Source organism: Salvia miltiorrhiza, chromosome 5 (assembly GCF_028751815.1).
Source record: "Salvia miltiorrhiza cultivar Shanhuang (shh) chromosome 5, IMPLAD_Smil_shh, whole genome shotgun sequence".
NCBI lineage: Eukaryota > Viridiplantae > Streptophyta > Magnoliopsida > Lamiales > Lamiaceae > Salvia > Salvia miltiorrhiza.
This window is the reverse complement of record NC_080391.1, coordinates 55085628-55106690: the sequence shown is the minus strand read 5'-3', so window position 1 is coordinate 55106690 and position 21063 is coordinate 55085628. Positions and strand designations below refer to the sequence as shown.

Below are 21063 nucleotides of genomic sequence, written 5' to 3'. Positions count from 1 at the left end.
CTCACCATATAAAGTGGCTCATGCCACTATCTCCAATCCAATGTGGGACACTTCAATATGAAGCAAGTACTCCCTCCGTCCCACGATGCATGACCCAATTTCCTTTTTGATTTGTCCTACGAAACTTGACATGTTTCTAAAAATGGTAAAAAATTTATCCTTTATTCACCTTTTCACTTTTTCACCTACCACACTTAACACACAAAATATCAATTTCTTAATTCTCGTGCCGAAAATAATTGGATCATGTTTCATGGGACGGAGTCAGCGACAATTAATTGGCGAGTTCCTCAGCCAAACGATTTGCCCAGTCACACAGTAGGCGTGTGCGCTCGTGCCCTTGGCCGCTGGCAGCATGCATGCCTTTCTTTGGAGGTGGGGCCTTATTGGAATTTAAAGGAGGAAACATTAGTAGTTAAGAAATATTTCGACATATGATTAAAGTTGAAGAATCTGATTCTCATCTGACTTTGTTTACGAATGCTGTTTGAAATTGAGACGGGACAAATGATTCGGCAATGTAATTTTGTGGATATTTTTTTTGTATTGAAAATACAAAAGCCCTAACTAGACAACTAAAACTTTTTAATAGATCTCTAGCTAATTGATAATTTCTGAAAAAAAAAATCAAATATTACAAGATCGGATCATATTTCTAATTCATTATTACCAATGCACGCCACGTGGCATCGTCTAAGAAGCATGTGGGAAATTAAAGAAGATGATGAAGATTTTAACATGGCCAGGATTGGCTGTTTTACCCAAAATTTCATATAACAGCAAATTAATCAGATAAAATCAAAGTTCCATTCCAATTTGGATGTAACATTTCCACTATATACAGTATAATCAATATACATATCGAAATTAATCCTGTCAATCTTAGCTTCACAGTAAATTATAGAACTGTAAGTGTGTATGTATAGCATGTATGTACCCATTTCCAGTGCCTTCAAGCCAAGTCTTCTTCATCTTCGAGAGAGTGTTTACGCGCCCCGAGGTTAAGCTTAAGGCTTTCCGGCATAGGTGGCGTCCTACCCCGACGGAACAAGACAGCAAGAGCCCTGTTCTTTTGGCAAAGATCAAACACCTGCAACCAGATTTTGGTTAACAGAACATAGAGTTCAATTTGACATGGGATCGAATGAGCCGCTTACTGATGAGGCTTCTATCTCTGCAACACCTTCGCAATCTTGCCCTCCTCCTTGAAGCAAATCACAATACCTTGCAGCTTCATTTTGATCTTCAAATACCTTAGGACAAGCAGAAACCTTTTAGAACCATATTCAGGAAATCGACTGATTCGAAAAATAGATGATGGGGATATTATTCTCTAGTTACTTTTACTCTAGCGTGGCGCCATTCTTGCAATATTTCTCAGAGTGAAGGATGGGATTGGCAAATTGATCTCCACGCTAACAACTTTTTAGGACATATACAATTTTTAAGTGGTGCGATTCGGTCTATGCACAGATACAAAATCCTATAAATAATAGGAGACCCCTTTGATTAGCAAGCTCACTATAATCTAGTTTGGATTTTGCTGCGGAAATGAACTACCAATGCGATGCAGCTCTCTCCCCGGTGCCCAAAGTCATGTCCGTATGGGGGCTAAAGCAGCAGAGACTTCATTTTTCATTTATTTATGTGGCACGAAGATTAAAATCGTAGAATGAAGTTATCAGTTCAGACCTTAAGGCCTGATTCATAGCATAATTTTCAGCTTAGACCATCTGGTACCAACCCTTCAGAATGAAACTTTCCTACTGCAGATTTTCCCGTCTAAATAAGGAAATAACATGATAGTAAGGATGAGAAGTATGAAATTATATATTCGTATCCAGCATGAAAAATGTTACAGAAGGGATGTACCACACTCCTCTAGAAGTTAAGAATCATTATGATGCTTAAGTTCGTGGCATTTCAACCGTCACTTGTTCTTATATCGTAAGAAAATCGTCGTTTGCCTTTCATGGACAAGTGCCAGTTTCAAACATATTCTTTTCACATGTCCTTAAAATTAAGCTCGGATTGAAACGAGACAGAGGAACAATAAGTAGGGCAACTAACCAGTACACCCTCTCGGACATCCTCAACGAGCATCTGAAATTTGGTACTGGCTCCTGGCTGCTTCGACTGATTTCTCTGCTTCCCTCCTTTAGAAAACAGAAGTCCAAGCTCTTTCTCAACTTCACTGCATCGTGAATAAGCTCTGAGGAACATTGGAAGAAAGTACGGACACAGAACAAATACAAGACATGGCAATTGAGACCAATTCCAGATCACCTTCGATTTCTACGAGTTTTCATTGTACATAGTTGGTTTTCTTGGTGAGTCAGCACATAGACAGATTTTGAAGTCTCTCGCCAAGGGTTTGCCTCCAATACTGCGCGTATGACATTCAAAGACAAAGTTTGCAGACAGAAAATTAGTCTACCTGAGAGATTTGCAATAGCCTAAGCAGTTCACAAACCAAGCACCATCTAAACTTAGGTCATGCTTGCAGCCATACACGCAGGAAACAACAGCCTAGAGGGATGAAGATGATGAAGATTTCCTATAAATAGCAGATATAAATTGCATTTATCCACAGATCACGAGGATCTTAGGCATGTGGTTAATCGTACCTAATCAGCTAAAAGCCTAAAACCAAGACGATCAATCAATATTAGGTAGACATTTTCATAGTTGATGCATTCACTGTATCTCAAACGGTTACATCAAATGGTAATTGAACACGAATTCAACCTCTACTCATCTAAATGTTTAAGCTGAAGAGGAGTATAAAATTAAATTAATCATCTATTCATCTCCAACAATTGCTTATTACATTAGCTAAAGCAGAAATTCCAACATGATTAGGGCAAACTTACCATCGTAGCTACTGCTATCAAAACTCTGCTGGAGATGCCGACGCATATCATAAGCGCGTGACGACACCTGCTTCACGAACTCATCGGAAGATCCAGGGATCGTGCCGTCCATCCGCAGCGCTCTCTCCAACTCCTCATCTCGCCGTTGATTTTCTCCCTCCTGTTCACCTTCCCCGCCCAATTTGGAGCAAACTCGCGCGTTCTGGTTCCTTCCACGGAAATCAAAGGACATTCCAAATCCGCCAACGGATTTTCTGCATGTAAACGACGCACACCTCGGCCGCCGGCGGTGGTAGTGGTGGTGGCGGCGGAGCGGGAGCACGATAGACGGTGATACCGATGACAGGGAATCCATAATCGCGAGTATCAAGCTTTGAATAAATTTCTCTTTCTATAGATACAATATTGTGTGTGAATATATGGCAGCGGAATCTGCAGAAACAGTTGGGAGCTCAGAGAAGAACTGGAGACTGGAAATTCATGTTTCTGTACATGAATGAACAAACCTTCAGATATTTTCCGGTCTGCGTTCGCGCCGGGTCGGGTCGGGTCGGCGCAGTCGAAAAATGGAAATTGGACACGGCTCGCGGGTCAAAGTCGGAGCCCCAAATCTTTGAATTCCGTGGCAACGACGCTCCACGTGTCGCGCTAGCTCTCACACTCTCGCGGAAAATATAAGGGCGAAAAAGAGATTTCAACCGTATCTTATATTGTTTCATTTTGGGAGAGTTCTAGAGCGATAAATAATATTTATATTATTATCTGAACCAAAAAAAAAATATTTATATTATTGTTTGCACTTATTATATCTTTTTTTTGTGCACTTATTATATCTTATTTATATAGTAGTACTATTATTTATTTCGAAACGTGAAACATAATACAACAAAATCATAAAAATAAACATTATCGTCTCCAAAATGAACAAGGAAACGCTATCGTCGCTATCACTCGTTCATGGTCGCGCACATAATTTTTTTTTCGAGATTGAATTGACTCGAGATTATCTGAGATTAGTTTTGTATAGGAGGATAGCACAATAACTTTACTTTTTATGTTACAAATAACTAAATCATCATCATGCGACCAATATCAACATACAAAATGGAGTGGCGGAAAGGAAGAAACTATACCGGCGCTTGTGGAGTGTATGAATGTAACCCGAGACGAACACGAGCAGCTCCCGATGTGTTTGAGGAAGCCGGTGCACAGGCTCCACGGCTAGGGTTTAGGGGTCGAGACAGTGAGCTATAAAACGTGCTCGTGCATCCTTGAAGCGAAATCCTTGAGCACGCGGTCGACCTCCTCCACGACCCCTAGCCTACGGAACCACTGCACGAGTAAATCCGAAGACTCCTTCCCTAGCATCACATTGTCTCTTTCCAACTCCATCAGCACATCCAACGCCTCTTTCAGCCGGTTCTCCTTCTCGTAGGCGGCCAGCAACAAGGCCGTGCATTTGTCGTTAGGTTCGAGATCAGATCTTCTCATGTTCTCGAATGCAATACGAGCTTCACGGGTCTGCCCTGATGCAACATACGCGTTTATCAGAAGCCCGCATACCTTGGCATCGGGGATGATGCCTGCAACCTGGATCGCGTCAAAGGCCCTTTGAGCGCCTTGGCTGTCGCCTAGCATCGAGTATGCTCTCAGCAGCGCCTTGTAGACTTCTCGAGGTGCATAGATTTGTCGCGCTTCCATCTCTCTCAGTGAGCTCTCTGCAGAGGTTAGTTTCCCAGCTCTGATGTAGGCCATCACGATCGAACCATAGGATCTCTTGTCCAGCGGCACACCAAGCAACTTCATCTCCTCGAACGTGTCTTCGGCCAGCTTGAGATTGCCGGCCTTGCTATACATGTGCACTAGAGCAGTTAGAGTCACCTGATCACACATGAAACCTCGGTTCTTCATGGCCTCTAGAGCGCGTTCAGCTTCTCCCAGCTTGTCTTGCTTTGCATAACCGTGAATGATCTTGGTATAATCGCGAATGCTAGCTTCAAACGATTCTTCTGTAAAGGCGTATTCAGCAACCTAAGAAATAACAAACCAAAGTTGCATTAAAACTTTTTACTGCTTCACCTCAAAGAGAAAGTGAGCACTAAGAATTGTGTATGGAAACAAGAAATGCATCGTGCAGTGGAAGATCAGAGTTTCGAATCTTGGAGGAGACGCTCCTATTAAGCCTTCCCCGCCCCAACAAGACAATGTGCAGGGGAAGGCCCAACGGGGGGTAAAACCGAATCACAACTAAAGAGGAACATCAAAATCTGGTTATGTTGTTCCTTGTCACAACAAGACGCTCCTATTAGGCCTTCCTCTTCATACCAAGACAATATGCAGGGGAAGGGCCAACTTAAACGAGCAAAACAAAAACTATAACTACATGTCCCCTCAAAATCTGGTTATGCTGTCCCTGTCCCTCGTTACAACAAGACACTCCTATTAAACCTTCCTCATCATTCAAGACTATGTGCATGGGAAGGGCCAACGGGGGATGAACCTGACTCACAACTAAAGACGAGCAAAACAAGAACTATAACTACTGATCCCCTAAAACTCCAGTCATGTTGCTCCTCTTCACAACAAGACGCTCCTATTAAGCCTTCCTCTTCACAACAAGACAATGTGCAGGGGAAGGGCCAAAGAAGGGTGATGAACCCAACTCACAACTAAAGACGAGCAAAACAAGAACTATGACTACCGTTCCCTCAAAATCCGGCCATGTTGCTCCTCGTCACAACAAGACGCTACTATTAAGCCTTCCTCTTCATAACAAGACAATATGCAGGGGAAGGGCCAACGTAGACGAGCAAAACAAGAACTATAACTACCATCCCCTCAAAATCTGGTTATTTGTCCCTTGTTACAACAAGACACTCCTATTAAACCTTCCTCATCACAACAAGACTATGTGCAGGGGAAGGGCCAACGGGGGATGAACCTGACTCACACTAAAGACGAGTAAAATAAGAACTATAACTACCGTTCCCTCAAAATCCGGTCATGATGCTCCTCGTCACAACAAGACGCTCCTGTTAAGCCTTCCTCTTCATAACAAGACAATATGCAGGGGAAGGGCCAACGGAGACGAGCAAAACAACAACTATAACTACCCGTCCCCTCAAAATCTGGTTATGTTGTTCCTTGTCACAACAAGACACTCCTATTAAGCCTTCCTCGTCATAACAAGATTATTTGCAGGGGAAAGGCCAACGGGGGATGAACCACCCGACTCACAACTAAAGACAGAGCAAAACAAGAACTATAACTACTGATCCCCTCAAACTCCGGCAGCAGTGGCTAGCTACGTCTTCTCCAAATAAGACGCTGCTGAAAACCACCAAGCTGCCTAGCCTATGAGATTAACTAAAGATATTCTACATCAAAGTGTTTATGGTCTGCTAATCCATATACAATTGAGCTACTATACAACCACATTCGAAATCTTTCGACAACTCCAACCATTTCTGATATAACCAATTCACATTTCACCAATTAATCCCATCAAGACAAGTAAAACAACATCAAGCTTCACAAATCAAAATCCTCAACCTCAAAATAGATTTTTTTTTTAAAAGCAAACAGATAATTTACAGAAAAAAAAAATATATATTAAAAAAACTACCGAACCTCAAAATAGAGAAAATGATTCAACCGCTCCAATTCTTTAAGAACAGCAAGCCAATCGGCTCTCTGCGGCTTCGTGTTCCTCACCCAAAACGCCAACATTCGAGGAACGCTGCCATTTTCAGCTGAGAAGCAAGTGATTTGCTTCATCAACGCCTTGCACCGATTCGTCATCTTCGGCGGCAGTTGAGAGATAGCAAGCTTCTGCTCCTCGCTCAAATTGGGGCTCGCCCTAACCCGCTTCAGCGCCGGTGGTCTCTCCATCTCTCTAACTCCATTTCCACTATCTCCGCCGCGATTGAAAGCCAGAAGCAGGTGGGAGTCGGGGGGTTTCCGAGCTCCGAAAGGTGAGCTGCGAAGGGGAATGGAAGTTTTGTAGGCGGATGTGCAGATGGGGCTGGGCGTGATGGAAAATTTAGGCGCGAAATAAGCCATAATCGATTGAAGAAAAACCTAACTGGTGATGGTTACATGGATTTCATTGATACGAGCAAAGGAGCATTCACTCAGTAAAAAGTAAAACACCAAATTTTACTTAGGATTTTGACTTCGAATTTACCAGAATTTGTCGCAGACTTTTTTCTTCCTTTTTTTTTAATGGAATTTGTTGCAGACATAAATCGTGTACTACTTTTTTTAAAAAAAAAATACATAAAAGTATGTTAAAAGTACTCAATTTAATAAAAATATATTAAATTTATTAACTTTTTAAATTATTCGTGGGATAATCATGTCTGATAAAATAATTTTTTATGTCATGGTATAATGTAGTATTATCGTATCAAACAATGCATTATTAAAATTTTAATAATGCATTGTTGTTTGAACGGGTAAAAAGTGGCAGATTCAACGAGTTTGTATTAAAATAGGTATTTTAACAAGTTATTTAATGGGTTAATTGCTTGTAAATCCATAACGTTTACACGTAATTGATTTTTGCTCATAATTTGAAAAATCCGCTTTTAAATACATAATCTTTCTTTTTTGTCTGGTTTTTCTCCCCTCGCCGATTTTTTCTTTCGCCGGCGCCGGAAATTACGCGGTGGCAGCCGGAACCGATGAGTTGGCAGCCGAAAATTAACACATAGGTGTATTATTGGCATGTGAAAATTAACACATGTGTATTCATTTAATGCATAAAAAATATTTATAATGTCATGATCTTTGATTATCTATTTTAGGATAATTGTTGCTAGGTTGTATTTGTTATTATTTTATTAAAATATAAATTTTAAACTTAAACTTTATATTTATTAAACATAAAAAAGTATATGTAGATATAATATATTACTCCCTCTGTCCCACGAATCTTGACACGTTTGGATTCGGTACCGAAATTAAGGAATTGTAGATTTTAGTGTTTTAAGTGTGTAGTTAATAAAATACTCCCTCCGTCCCGCTATTCATGTCCCGTTTCTTTTCGGCACGGAGATTAAGGAGAATGAAGTAAGTAGAATAAAGAGTGCGGTCCACATATTTAAGTTTGTGATTAAGGGATTGTTAATGTTTGATGATTCTAATGAAAATGAAAAATTCCTAAATAATTAAAACTCTGAAAATGAAAAATTGAAATTATGAAAAACTAAAATTCTTAAATGAACATAAATTTTCAGAAATTGGGCGATTTGCAGAAATTTGGGCGAAATTGCAAACACTGAGTTGTTGTTCCTTCGCCTTTTGCTCTTCGCCATTTCTATCTGCATTTGGAATAGTAGTGCCACTCCCCTCCCACAAATGTAGAAATGCAAAAATTAGAGGTGAGAATGCAGAAATGAAATCACCTTTGGAACCACCCAAATCGAACTCAGAAATCAAACGATTTCCCCCAACCAAATCTGCAACCCAAATTAGGGGTTAGGGTTTTGCAGAGGGTCAGGGGAGATCAGAGGTGAGAGGCGGAGGCGAGAAGAGATCAGAGGGAGGAAAAGGGCGACCGAGGGTGGCGACGAGAACTGTTGTCGCTCGACCGAGGAGTGAGGAGAGGGAGCTGCTGTTGGTGACGATGACGGTGGCTCTGTGCTGGATTTGTGAGTGGAAGGAGAGGCGGCCGTGGCTTCACTGAGTGCCGGAGTTTAGCAGAAGGAAGAGAGAGAGGCGAATACGGGCGGCGGAGGGAGAGAAGTGACAGATCCGGCATCTAGCAGAGAGAAGGCGACGAAGGAGAAGGTGAGGGTGGAGGCGCAGAGAGAGAGAGAGAGAGCCGAGAGTCTCTTTGCAGATGGAAGCCAGGAGAGGGCAGAGCCCTGGTCGCCGGAAAACGAGCGGCGAGGCATTGCGGTCACCGATGGAGAGAGGTGACAGATCCGGCGTCCACCGGAGAGAAGGTGAGGGTGGAGGCGCAGAGAGAGAGAGAGAGAGCCGAGAGTCTCCTTGAATTCTAGGGTTAGATGTATTTTTGATCTTTTGTATTAGGCATTTAATTAGTGTTTTAATTAATGTTAAGCATCCCCTTATTATTTCCTTTTTAGGAAACGGGACATTATCGGTGAGACAACCCAAAAAGGAAAATGGGACTTGAATAGCGGGACGGAGGGAGTATAAAAATGATAAAGTAGGAGAGAGAATGTAATAAAAGTGATAAAGTAGGAGAGAGAGAATAATAAAAGTGATAAAGTATGAGAGAGAGAATAATAAAAGTGATAAAGTATGAGAGAGAATGTAATAATTATTACCCAAAATGGAAACGTGTCAAGATTCGTGGGACAGTCCAAAACGGAAAATGTGTCAAGATTCGTGGGACGGAGGGAGTAACACTTACACACATATGTAGCTATACATATTTATATATTTGAGTACTGTATATATTTCAGTAGAAATTTTGTATAAATTATGTTAATATAATGTGTGTATATTATATCATCTTTAATATAGATTTGGACGAAATTAAAATTCAGGGCAAATTTCAGAATGGGCTAAAGTTTATGTATTTATATTACAACTTTATATAGTTGAAAAAAATACCAAAAGTCACTAATAGTTTGTGAATTTGCAGTCAATTAACGCCTCAAAAAATATGTTGTGAAATGCAAATCAGTAAAAAATAATTACTTCAGAAACTCTTTCAAGACTAATAGAAAATTTGAAAGAAAAATATCTAGATATTTTGGTGGAAATTTTAAATAGATAATAATAATTATTAGATAAAAAGATTTTGTCAAGTTCTTGATCATTTATTTGATATGTCTCCAATTATAAGATGAAACAGTTTCATTTTCTTTTTAACGAAACTATCTTTATTATAGCTATTTTATATAATAATAATATAAGTAAATTATAGAATTTTATTTTCTAATTATAATATTTTAAAAAATATACTCCCTCCGTCCATGAAAAAGAGTCCCATTTCCCCTCTTTTTTTTGTTCACGAAAAAGAGTCATGTTTCACTTTTTTGACAAAAGTACCCTTATTTTGTTTCACAAATTACTTGTATTGCCATTGTTGGGCTGGGCCCACCACAAACCTACTTTAAACACTCCTAATTAATTGAGATAATTAGCTGCAGCAATTAATTAACCTAAACAAACGTGTCAAATTAAAAGAACTCCCAACCCTAATTCATTCACTTCCCTCTCTGAAAACCCTAAGTTCTCTCGTTCGATCGCTCCGATTCTCCCGTTCGATAGCTTCGATTCATTCACCCGTTCGATCGCTCCGATTCTCCTTCACTTCCTCTCTGATTCCTCATCGCCGGTCACCCCTGCGCGATGGGTGAACAAACTTCTCTCACTTCTCTCTGTAAATTTGGTGATTCTACGAAGAATCACCGGATCCGTTGCCATCTCCGATGAATCTCTGTAAATCCGGTGATTTCACCGATTATTCACTGGATTCGATGATGGTGCCTCGATTTTTCGGTGATACGGCGCCGCTGACGATGTCCGAACCCTAAGGCGCCGCCTCCCAAAATTCGCCGCCTTCCTCTGAGCACGACGCGCTCCGCTCCGCACCACTGGAACTCGCTCTCGCCCTACCTCTCGGCGTTGTCTCCTCTGCTCTACCTGCGCGAGTAGCTTCAAAACGAAGCTAACGCTTCTCAATTTGGTTTGGAATTTCCTAAATTTGTTGCTGGAATTGATTTGTTGAATTTGTTCAAATTTGTTGCTGGAATTTCCTGAATTTTTTGCTGAAATTTCTTAAATTTGTTGTTGGAATCGATTTGTTGAATTTGTTTGAATTTGTTGCTGAAATTTGTTTTTGGGATTTCTTAAATTTGTTGGTGAAATCCATTTGCTGCTGGAGTTGAATTTGTTTGAATTTACTGCTAGAATCGAATTTGTTTGATTTGTTTGAATTTGTTGTTGAATTCAAGTTAATTTACCATCTTAAATTACCTCGAATTCCATCATTAAGCTGAATCGGTAATGAAAATGAAATTTTGAATTGAATTCTTAATTAAAATTATGTTCGAAGTGTTTATTGAATTAATTTCAAAAATTAAGTGTTCAATAATTAATTCAATAATTTTATTAAAGTTAAATTATTGCCATCAAAAGTTAATTGAGAATTAAGGACTTTAAAAGTCATATTAACACTACCCCTATAAATTTACTTCTCTCTCCACTTACACCTACTTTAACAATTTTCTTAAAACCCGTGCCGAGTCCCAAATGAGACTCTTTTTCATGGACGAAGGGAGTAATTATTTTACTATTTTAATTTAGTAGATATTGCCCAACCAATGAAAAGTAAAACATCTTTTAATGGTATTGAATGGCTTCATCCTCGCGAATTATGATCAATGATTTCAGGCATAACTAGTGAATCAATTAAAGCTAAAAGAGTAAAAGCTTCACAGTAAAACAAAAGATATAGATCCTAAAAATTTATAATCCAACTTTCCATGATTGATGTCGGAATGGGTTTCAAAAATTTATAATCCAACTTTCCAAGATTGATGTCAGAATGGGTTTCTTTTAGCAAATACCAAAAATTTATAATCCAACTTTCCAAGATGAGCTGGTCTTGCGGTTGGGTTGGTCCTGACTCGACCCGAATCAAACATGTATATTATAGATTTTGATAAATAAAAATAAATGTGTGGTGTGGTGCAATAGCAACATGCACATTATATTTTTTATCCCAAAGGGCTGGGTTCGAAACCCACTGCCCCTACGATTTTTTGCTTTCCTTTTTTTGCGTTTTTTTTTTTTTTTATTTTTTGCTTTCCTTTTTCTGCGTTTTTCTTTTATTTTTTGTTTTCCTTTTTCTGCGTTTTTTTTTTTGCTTTTTTTGTTTTCTTGCTTTTTTTTTCTTCATATAATGCTTCAATTTTTTCTTCTTCCTTTTTATTTTTGTGATTTTTTACAATATTTTTTTATTTTGTTTTGTTTGTATTTTATTTATTTACACACTATATTCCAAAGTAATTATTATTATTACAAATAGTAGTAATTATTAACATAAAAAAGTAATATTTTTGAAACATTACTTTTCAACATTTCAATAGTTACTTTTTCTTACAACAATGATTACTTAACCAAATATACAAAATTACAAGTTCTAACGAGTAAAAGTAACGTTGTTTTTATACATATTAATAATTACTTTTTCGTACAATAATAATTATTTGATTAAAAAATTAAAAGTACAAATTCTCATAAATAAATGTAATAATTATCGTGAACAAATGTAATAATTTAGAAACATTACATTTCTTTGTAATAATAATTACTCCCTCCGTCCACCAAAAATATGCCACAATTTCCTTTTTCGTCCGTCCACAAAAAATATGTCACATCCATTTTTAGTAGTAGGGTCCACACCATTCCACTCACATTTAAAGTGGGACCCTTACTCCACTACCAACTTCACTCACATTTTATTAAAACACGTGCTGAATGTAAAGTGGCATATGTTTGGTGGACGGAGGGAGTACTTTTTATTACCACAATAATTACTTGGCCAGATAGTTAAAAATAAAAGTACAAAAGAGTGAAAATAACATTACTTTTCTTCACATCAATAATTACTTTTATTACAAAAATTATTACTTGAGCAAATAACTAAACGTAAAAGTTCGTATAAATAAAAATAAATACTTGTAGACAATTAAATTTGTCATCGAATTAAATCACGCCACGTGTAAATTCATGGATTAAATATTTAATTATATCTTCTATTTTATTAAATAGGATTTTATTCCTAAATTAAATAGATATATAATTAATATTTGATATAAATGAATTAATGGGCTCATGGATACCTAAAGCCCTAAGGCCCATGCATGAAGGCCCAAAGCTCATAAAGCCCATGAAGCCCATCTCTAAAGTCTATAAATAGAGGGCTTGGGGTGCTCATTATCACAACTTGAAGGAGTGGAAGATTGAGGAGCACAAAGAATCCTCTCTAGTATCACAAGTGGAAGAGATGGAGAATTGGAGAGTTCAAGTATTTTTCCAAGTATTCAAGTATCTTGAAGAATTCTATCTAGCATTCAAGTCTCCTTCAAATCTTCAATTGTTTGAGTATTCAAATCTTCAAGTATCCTTCGAATCTTCAAGTATTTGAGTATTCAAATCTTCAAGTATCCTTCAAAATCTTCAAGTATTCAAGTATCTTCAAATCTTCAAGTATTTCTGTGAATCTTTGAAGTGATCTTCAAGTATCCAAAGAAATAAAGTTCAAAAGCTTCAAGGCATTCTTACAAATTCTAAGAATGTTCTCAAATCAAATCAAGTTCAATGTTCAATCCAAAATCATGACTTGACTCCCTTGGATTGACGTCATCAAATCAAGTATTTCAAGAACCTTCGAGCTTGTTCAAGAATCAAATGGAAGAAAAGAATCAGAGGATTAACTAGAGATTGCAACCCGCATAAATCTATCTTCAAATCTATCAAATTATCTTTGTAACGCATTTTGTATTTTATCAAATTGAAATACAAAAATTTGTGTTTACAAATTTTGGCACGCCCAGTGGGACCTCTCTACCTCTCATCTCTACTCTTCACCAAAAATCTTGAACAATGTCTATTCAACCAAATGCAACTGCTCCAGCTTCATCTAAAGGTTCTTCGGAAAGCATCGGTGTAATTACGCGAAGCAAAGCAAAATTGATGCAAGAGGTGTCCAAGTCGACCTCCCGTCTTCCATCTATACATGAAGAGGATGACAACTCCAGAAAAAGCTTCATGTTTTCCATGGAAATTTATCAACTCCACGCGAATGTCATGATGACAAGCACATCCACTGTGGAAGAACAACTCTTGAACTTAACAAAAATGGTCGAATCTCTATCTAAGCATATCCAAGATCAAGATGCCCAGATTGCAAAGCTGAGGGAAGAAAATGAAGAGTCAAGCCACGCAAACAATGACAGGGAAGATGAAGAAGACGAAGAGAATAACGATGAAGGAATCTCCAAGGACAGGCAAAGTTATGATGAAAGAAAATCTTCAGGAAATGATACTCCTTTCTCGTCTGGTGGCCTTATCCCAATCGACCAACTCAAGGAGTTCATCGAAGCAACCATGAAGAGTAACTATACTGGAAACTCAAAGTCATCATTGATCTACTCCAAGCCATATACTCGGCGGATCGACAACTTGAGGATGCCTCTTAGTTATCAGCCCCCCAAATTCCAACAATTTGATGGCAATGGAAATCCGAGACAACACGTGGCTCATTTCATTGAAGCATGCAACAACGCTGGTACTTATGGAGATCATTTGGTCAAACAGTTTGTTCGTTCATTGAAAGGAAATGCCTTTGATTGGTACACGGACTTAGAATCAAACTCAATTGATAGTTGGGAACAACTAGAGCATGAGTTCCTCAACCGCTTCTATAGCACTAGAAGAACTGTCAGCATGGTGGAGCTCACAAGTTCGCGTCAATTCAAAGAAGAGTCAGTCATTGACTACATCAACCGATGGAGAAACCTTTGTCTCAACTGCAAGGATCGATTATCTGAATCGTCTTCCATCGAGATGTGTATTCAAGGGATGCACTGGGGCTTGCAATACATCTTGCGAGGAATCCAACCTAGAACATTCGAAGAACTTGCTACAAGAGCTCATGACATGGAGTTGAGTATGGCGGCAAGCGGAATCGAAAGGCCACCAATCCAAGAGCCTCACAAATTCAAACAAGAATTCAAAGCCAATGCACCAACAAAAGAATCTATGGCAGTGAAGGTGACGTCTGTGAAATTCCTGAAGAAAGAAGCTAGTCAGGAAGGCAACCAAAATGCTCCCAGGATAACCAGAATTCTTCCCGAGACATGGGGCAAAGAAGATCGACGTTGAAGGAAATGCAACAAAAATAATACCCATTCTTAGATTCTGATGTTTCAGGAATTTTTGATGACTTGCTCAAAGAAGGGCTTATCGAGTTGCCAGAAATGAAGCAACCAAATGAAGTAGGACGAACAGATGATCCAAAATATTGTAAATACCATCGGTTGGTTGGACATCCCATACATGATTGTTTCATCTTCAAAGACAAAGTCATGCGATTGGCTCGAGAAGGAAAGATATCCCTTGAAGAAGATTGTGATGTTGTAAATGTTGCCACCATAGACTTGAGTGACATAATAGAAGGTGTTGGTGCTCTGTATGATTCGTTTAATCAAGTAGATGAAGAATTCGAGCTAAATACGAATGAAGGTGATGATGCCTTGGCGATCACATTCTCCAATGAAGATTTGCAGATGGGATCTGAATCTCATAACAGACCATTGTTTGTGAGTTGCTACACCTAGGAGCAGAATATCAATCGAATTCTCATTGATGGAGGCTCGACGGTCAATATTTTGCCACTAAGGACTTTAAATCAATTGGGGATTCAAGTAGACGAACTATCAAATAGCCGATTGATGATTCAAGGTTTCAACCATGAAGGACAGAGAGCTGTTGGCACTATAAGGCTGCGATTGCTAATGCAGGATATGGATTCAACGACATTGCTTCATGTGATTGACGCTAAAACCTCCTACAATATGCTCATTGGTCGACCATGGCTTCATGAAAATGGTGTAATTCCTTCTACCTTGCATCAATGCTTCAAGTACTATCAAAATGGGGTTGTGATTTATGCTTAAATTACTCTATTTTTAAGGGTTTGTTTGTGCGTGTTTTAAGATAATCTTTTGGAAATTGGTGCGTTTTATGGTGTATTTTATGTTTTGCAGGAGATTTAGGCTTTCGAGATGGAAGAATGCAATTTTGGAGAATTTTGGATGAATTTGGCGTTTTCTAGGTGCTCTGGTCTCTAGAGCAGAGGAATCGACATCTCCAGAGCAGAGAAACCAATCGCCAGAGAAGTCGATAGTCAGAGCAGAGGGGAGAAGAGAAGTCAGCCAGAGAAATCAGCCAGCGAAATCAAGAAGCCAGAGCAGAGGAATCACCCATTCCTCTGCAGAGAAGCGCCAGCATCAGAGAAGTAAAGCCCAACGCTCAATAGTCAGAGGAGTCAATAGTCTGAGCAGCCAAGTGAGAGTCAAATAAATCACCATTCCTCTGGCGATAGCAGAGAAATCATCATTCCTCTGTTGATAGCCATTTCTCTGGCGAGGTCCGTTTCTCTGGCGTGAGCCGTTTCTCTAGCGAGAGCTGCGAATTCGACGAGAGTGGGAGTGTTTTCCAAAGCACGCATCCAGCTGGAGAGTTGCCTTATTTTACACGATTCTATTACCTTTAGAATTTTACTTTGCATGGCAACTTCCATGGTGATCGAAGGAAATCTGAGATCTATAAATAGGTCCTCTTTTGACCTATCTGCGGACGAAGAAGATACCCCCAGCATTCATATTTCAGTTTATAGCTTTAGAATACTTTTGCTTTCCGGTTTTCAAGGCTTGGATCAAGATTGAAGATTCAAGCCGCTACAATCATTCTTATTCGGTTTTTATACAATTTAGTTTTATAATTGCTTTCTTATTAATTATGTTTATGTTTTATTTCATGATGTCTGGCTAGTTTCCTTTAGCTGATTCTAGGGTTTGTAAATAGTTAATTAAATTTATGTGATTTATTTGTTAATACCTTTGTGCCTTCCAGTTTATGATTCATAATTCCTGGTGCTTATTTTCTTGTGAATTATTTTGCCAATAGTTTGCATGTTTAGCTATTCGGTTTGAGACCTAGCGGAGATAACTGTTTAGCGGATTCAGAAATGTATGATATGATTTTAACTTTGAGACCTAGCGGAGATAGGTGGATCATATGGAGCTATTCTTAGGAGCTATTGGGAGTTAGTAGATTTTCTTGAGACCTAACGGAGATAGAGAATTTACTAATCTACGATCGTTGCTGCTCTAGCGAGAGTAATTGATTAATTAAGAGATCTCTCATCATAACTGGATTAAACTGGTACATAGGATTAATAGATTAATTGCGTAGATTTAATTGATGAATTTACTACCCTAGGATCAGTTGTCTTTTATATTTGATTCTTCTACCTGCTTTTATTTGCTACTATTTGAGTTTAGTGTTAATCAAAACTTCCTACTTTCGTTTGCCTGAATATTACTAGAGTTTAGTTAGGATTACTTAGAGTGATTCGTTATAATAGTCTCTGTGGATACGATACTCGGTTACTTATTATTTGCTACAATTACCTGTGTTAGTTGCAGTTTTTGTTGCTAAGAAATTAGTGATCAACTTCTACCTTGCATCAATGCTTCAAGTACTATCAAAATGGGGTTGTGAGAAAAGTGGTTGGTGATCACAAACCTTTCACAGAAGCAGAGTCACATTTTGCTGATGCTAAATTCTATTTAAAAAAAACTAAAGTGACAATGGTGAAAGATGATACACTGCACGACGAGTTAGGATCTTGCCAAGAGAAAAAGAATGAAGAGTTTTTTATGAAGATGGAAGGATTCATCATGCCTTTAACAAAGATTGATGCCAATAAGCCAATTCTCCAACCGCTTGAAGGGTTTGTCTGACCAAAGCAAAGTGGCGCCACAGAGCGTGGAGATCTCTCAGACAAAGAACTCTCAAAACACTTTGGTCCAAGGCATATAAACTCCTTGTGAATACTGAATACAATCCTCAAGAATGCTCTATGTCAAAGTCTCAAGTGAGAAAGACTAGTAACACGAGCCAAAACCCCAAAGTAGGCTTGGAATATGCACTGCAGAGTCCTATTCGTATCGCCATCAAAAGAGCTACGAGTAACTATGCTAGCATCCAACAAATTCAGGGATCTTCAAACATTCAAAGGGTTTCTGTTTTCAAAGGGATGGGTAAAAGACAAGTTCAACGAGTATCTGTCTTTAAAAGACGTGGCAAAGGCAAATCATGGAAACGAGGCAAGACAAAAGAGAGTGATGGACTGCAAATGACAGAGAAGCTAAGGAGCTCAATTTCTTCTCGTACGAAAAGATGTACCATTTTACTTGTGTCATGTGGGAGAAAATTGAAAGCCAAAATGAAGACGGTCATCTTTACACGGGATGCTGAAGACGACGAAGATAGAGAAAGAGTGGCTTCGTCTTACTACACTACTAATAGTGTTAGTAATCCAGTTCCTCACACTGCTCAAAGTCAAGTGCGCCATGAAATTGCAAATCTCATTAGAAGTGGCGTTATCACAACAAGCGTTGCAGAGAATATGGTCTTCATACGCCAGAGAAATGGAATAATAAGGATGTGTATTGATTGCGAAGATCCTTACCAACAAAATGGAGATGTTGCACATCAAACCATATCACCTTCCTCAAGAAAATGGTCGTTGGAGAAGAAAATCCACATTTGAGCCCCAAAGAACTAGAAACTCTGGATGAAGAGAGACTAGAAGCCCAGCAAAAAATTGGAACACTGTCAAGCTCGCCTTTCAAAGTCTTTCAACAAAATGGTGCGAGTGCATTCCTTTCAAGTTGGAGATCTGGTCCTCATTGTAAGGAGGCCAATTGTTATCACTCATCATGTTGGAAACAAATTCATATCAAGGCGGGACGGCCCATATGTTGTCAAGGAAGTCTACACAAAATGGATCATACAGGTTTCTTTCTGATGACAACGTCAGAGTTGGGCCTATCAATGGCAAGTTCCTGAAACGCTACTATCCATGAATGATGGCAGTAAAAAAAAAAAAAAAAAAAACCAAAAAAATAGAAAACAAAAAAAGATGGAAAAAGTCAAGCCAGAAAGCAATGAAGAAAAACAACAAAATGGAGCATATGAAGACAGCTCCTTGACGCACGAGCCTAAACTGCATGTTACTCCTGGCCCGTATGAGTATAAACTGTGCACGGCACCCAATCTCAAACACTTGTTGATCCTATGAACTACGTTTTAACTTGATCCCTTTCAAAAGGGTACGTAGGCAGCTTAGATAATTTCTAGGTTCAGTCATAAGTTGTGTTTGACTCTTTTCGATTTATATCATCAAGTTATGATTTAAGTTGATTACGTGAAGCCAAATACGTTTCATTGCAAAATAGCAAAGAAATCAAGTCATCAAAGGAAGCACAAGCATTTGGAGAAAAGATGTCAAAATATCCATCACAAACCAAATGAGAATAATCAAAAGAGAAATGATAGAAACTACGATTTGCACCAATACTAAGCAAATGGGTCTTGATCCTCCAAAGCTCTCTGAGCAGATATCAAAAGTGACTTTGAAGTCTTCAAATTCCGCAGCATTTCCTCGTCAACATGTGCAACTTTATTTTTGTCAAAATCTTTTGAATTCTTGAATTGCACCTCGAACAGTATGAAAAGAGGCCCTATCTTGCTTGAAGAACAACTTCATCTCTGTCTTCCACATCTCTATCATAGCAAGCTCTTCCTTGATCAAAGCAATTCGGACGATGGCTTCATTCTCCTTACTCAATCTTCTCGAGCAGCTGTGCAGAATTCTCCCAACTTCGTGAGATGCCAAACATAACAACAACCTCACTCAAACCAGACTCGAACAATCCCAGGTCCGAGCGCACCCAAGACCTGTCAAAGAATTGAGTCATCTGGCATTGAGGTCAGCTATGCACCGCTAACTTTCCTTCTCCAAGCTAAAGTTGAATCCATTTGTGGAGTGGAAATACACGTTCACCAAACGTAATAGAACACCATTGAGTCATCTAGCCTGCTCAAATGTACGCAAAGAGAAGATGTAACCAGCAATCTTCAAAGGTTGGACTCACAATGGCCCAGATCCGAGCGCACCCGAAATCTGATTAAAAGCCAATTGAGCCACCTGAAGTGCAAAGTAAACATCACTCAAATAAGGTCTTAAATGGGCTGTTGCCAGATTTTTTAGATGAACTCTCTGAGGATGGTCTTTAGTCGGGGGCTGATGGAGATGTCAAGACCGAAAGAAAAAAAAATGACAATAGATTCCAAACTTTGCAAACACTCAAAACATCTCGTTTGGGGCAAAATCCGCCATCAAGTTGGTTGATAAGACTGCGCCAATCTTGAACATAACCCTCCAAGGTCGCCATCACCAAGCTTTCATTGCTGCCAGCTGCAAGAAAAAATTCATATTGAAAATCTACTTGCATCAAAGTTATAAAAAAAAATGTGAATACAAATTATTGAAAAACAATAAATGGTTTGATCCAATAAAAAAAAATCAATTCAAAGTTTGGGCCCATACTTTGTTTCCAAAATTGGGCCCGATTTATTTGATTTATAGAAATGGACTTGGTGTAATTTAAGATGGCATTTCTCCAAATGGACATAGTTTTAGGGGTGAGCATCGGTTCGGTTCGGTGCAAAACCGAACCAAAAATTCAAAATCGAAAACCGAACCGATGGTTAAAATTGAAACCGAACCGCACCAATTGGGGGTCCGAAACCGAACCGAAACCGAACTAATAAAACCATCGGTTTCGGTTCAGTGCACCGAACCGAACAATGCAATTTTTTTTAATTTTTTTTTCGACAATATCAATTAAGCCTTGTTACCAGAATGTGCAAAATTAAGTTAAGTTTTTGAGGGCTTACCTGAGGTTATCAGAGTGGAGGAGTTTTCCAGCAGGCTGTCGCGGTGGAGTGGTGGACGGCAGGCTGCAGCGGATGAGGACGGCAGCGGGCGCCGGGCAGGCTACAGCGGACGAGGACGGCAGGCTGCAGGCTGTCAGACTCGCCTGGGCAGGGGACGATTGAGCGCGCGGTTGTGCTGGGACGACTGAGCGCGGACGGCTGCGGGCCTCGCGCCTGCACGCGCGCCGACGATCGCCGGACTGCCAGAGCCGGAGGGCAGAGATGGCGTGAACTGTGAAGAGCAGAAGAGAGAGGCAGAGGCGCAGAGCGGCGGGTTGGCTGCTGGGAAGAGAAATTGAAGTTGTGAAGTGTAAATTAGGGTTTTACTTTTAGGTTAAAAAATTAGAAAAATAATTATATATTATAAAATAATAATTTATATTAAAATATTATATGTATCGGTTTGGTTCGGTTTAAAACCGAACCAAAAAATCGAAACCGACACCAAACCAAAAATTTTCAGTTTTTAGTTTTCAAAACCCAACCGAAAACCGAACCAATAGAATTGGAACCGAACCGCACCAATCCGGTTCGGTTCGGTTCGGTTTTCAGTGTCGGTTCGGTTTCTGCTCACCCCTACATGGTTTAATTGAAATGGGCTCTTCTCTCTCTCACGCTGAAACAGTTC

At 39.2% G+C, this 21063-nt stretch overlaps 2 protein-coding genes across 3 annotated transcripts; both read right to left on the bottom strand.

Annotated features, from left to right (window-relative positions):
* Positions 1-784: 784 nt before the first annotated feature.
* Positions 785-3647, bottom strand: LOC131025178 (uncharacterized). 2 transcript variants are annotated; one of them, XM_057954817.1, is made up of 6 exons: positions 3380-3630; positions 2874-3305; positions 2287-2386; positions 2071-2194; positions 1158-1253; positions 785-1090 (listed from the first exon to the last, which is right to left on the bottom strand). In XM_057954817.1, the coding sequence occupies exons 2-6, from the start codon at positions 3226-3228 to the stop codon at positions 953-955; spliced, it is 813 nt and encodes a 270-aa protein (XP_057810800.1). In that variant the 5' UTR covers positions 3229-3305; positions 3380-3630; the 3' UTR covers positions 785-952. The 2 variants fall into 2 exon arrangements, with proteins under 2 accessions (XP_057810800.1, XP_057810799.1); XM_057954816.1 differs by having other exon boundaries at positions 2874-3647.
* An 83-nt stretch (positions 3648-3730) lies between these two features.
* Positions 3731-7111, bottom strand: LOC131025177 (pentatricopeptide repeat-containing protein At1g01970). Its single transcript, XM_057954815.1, has 2 exons — positions 6504-7111; positions 3731-4904 (listed from the first exon to the last, which is right to left on the bottom strand). Exons 1-2 carry the CDS (start codon positions 6933-6935, stop codon positions 4122-4124), a joined length of 1215 nt encoding a protein of 404 aa, XP_057810798.1. The 5' UTR covers positions 6936-7111; the 3' UTR covers positions 3731-4121.
* Positions 7112-21063: the final 13952 nt, after the last annotated feature.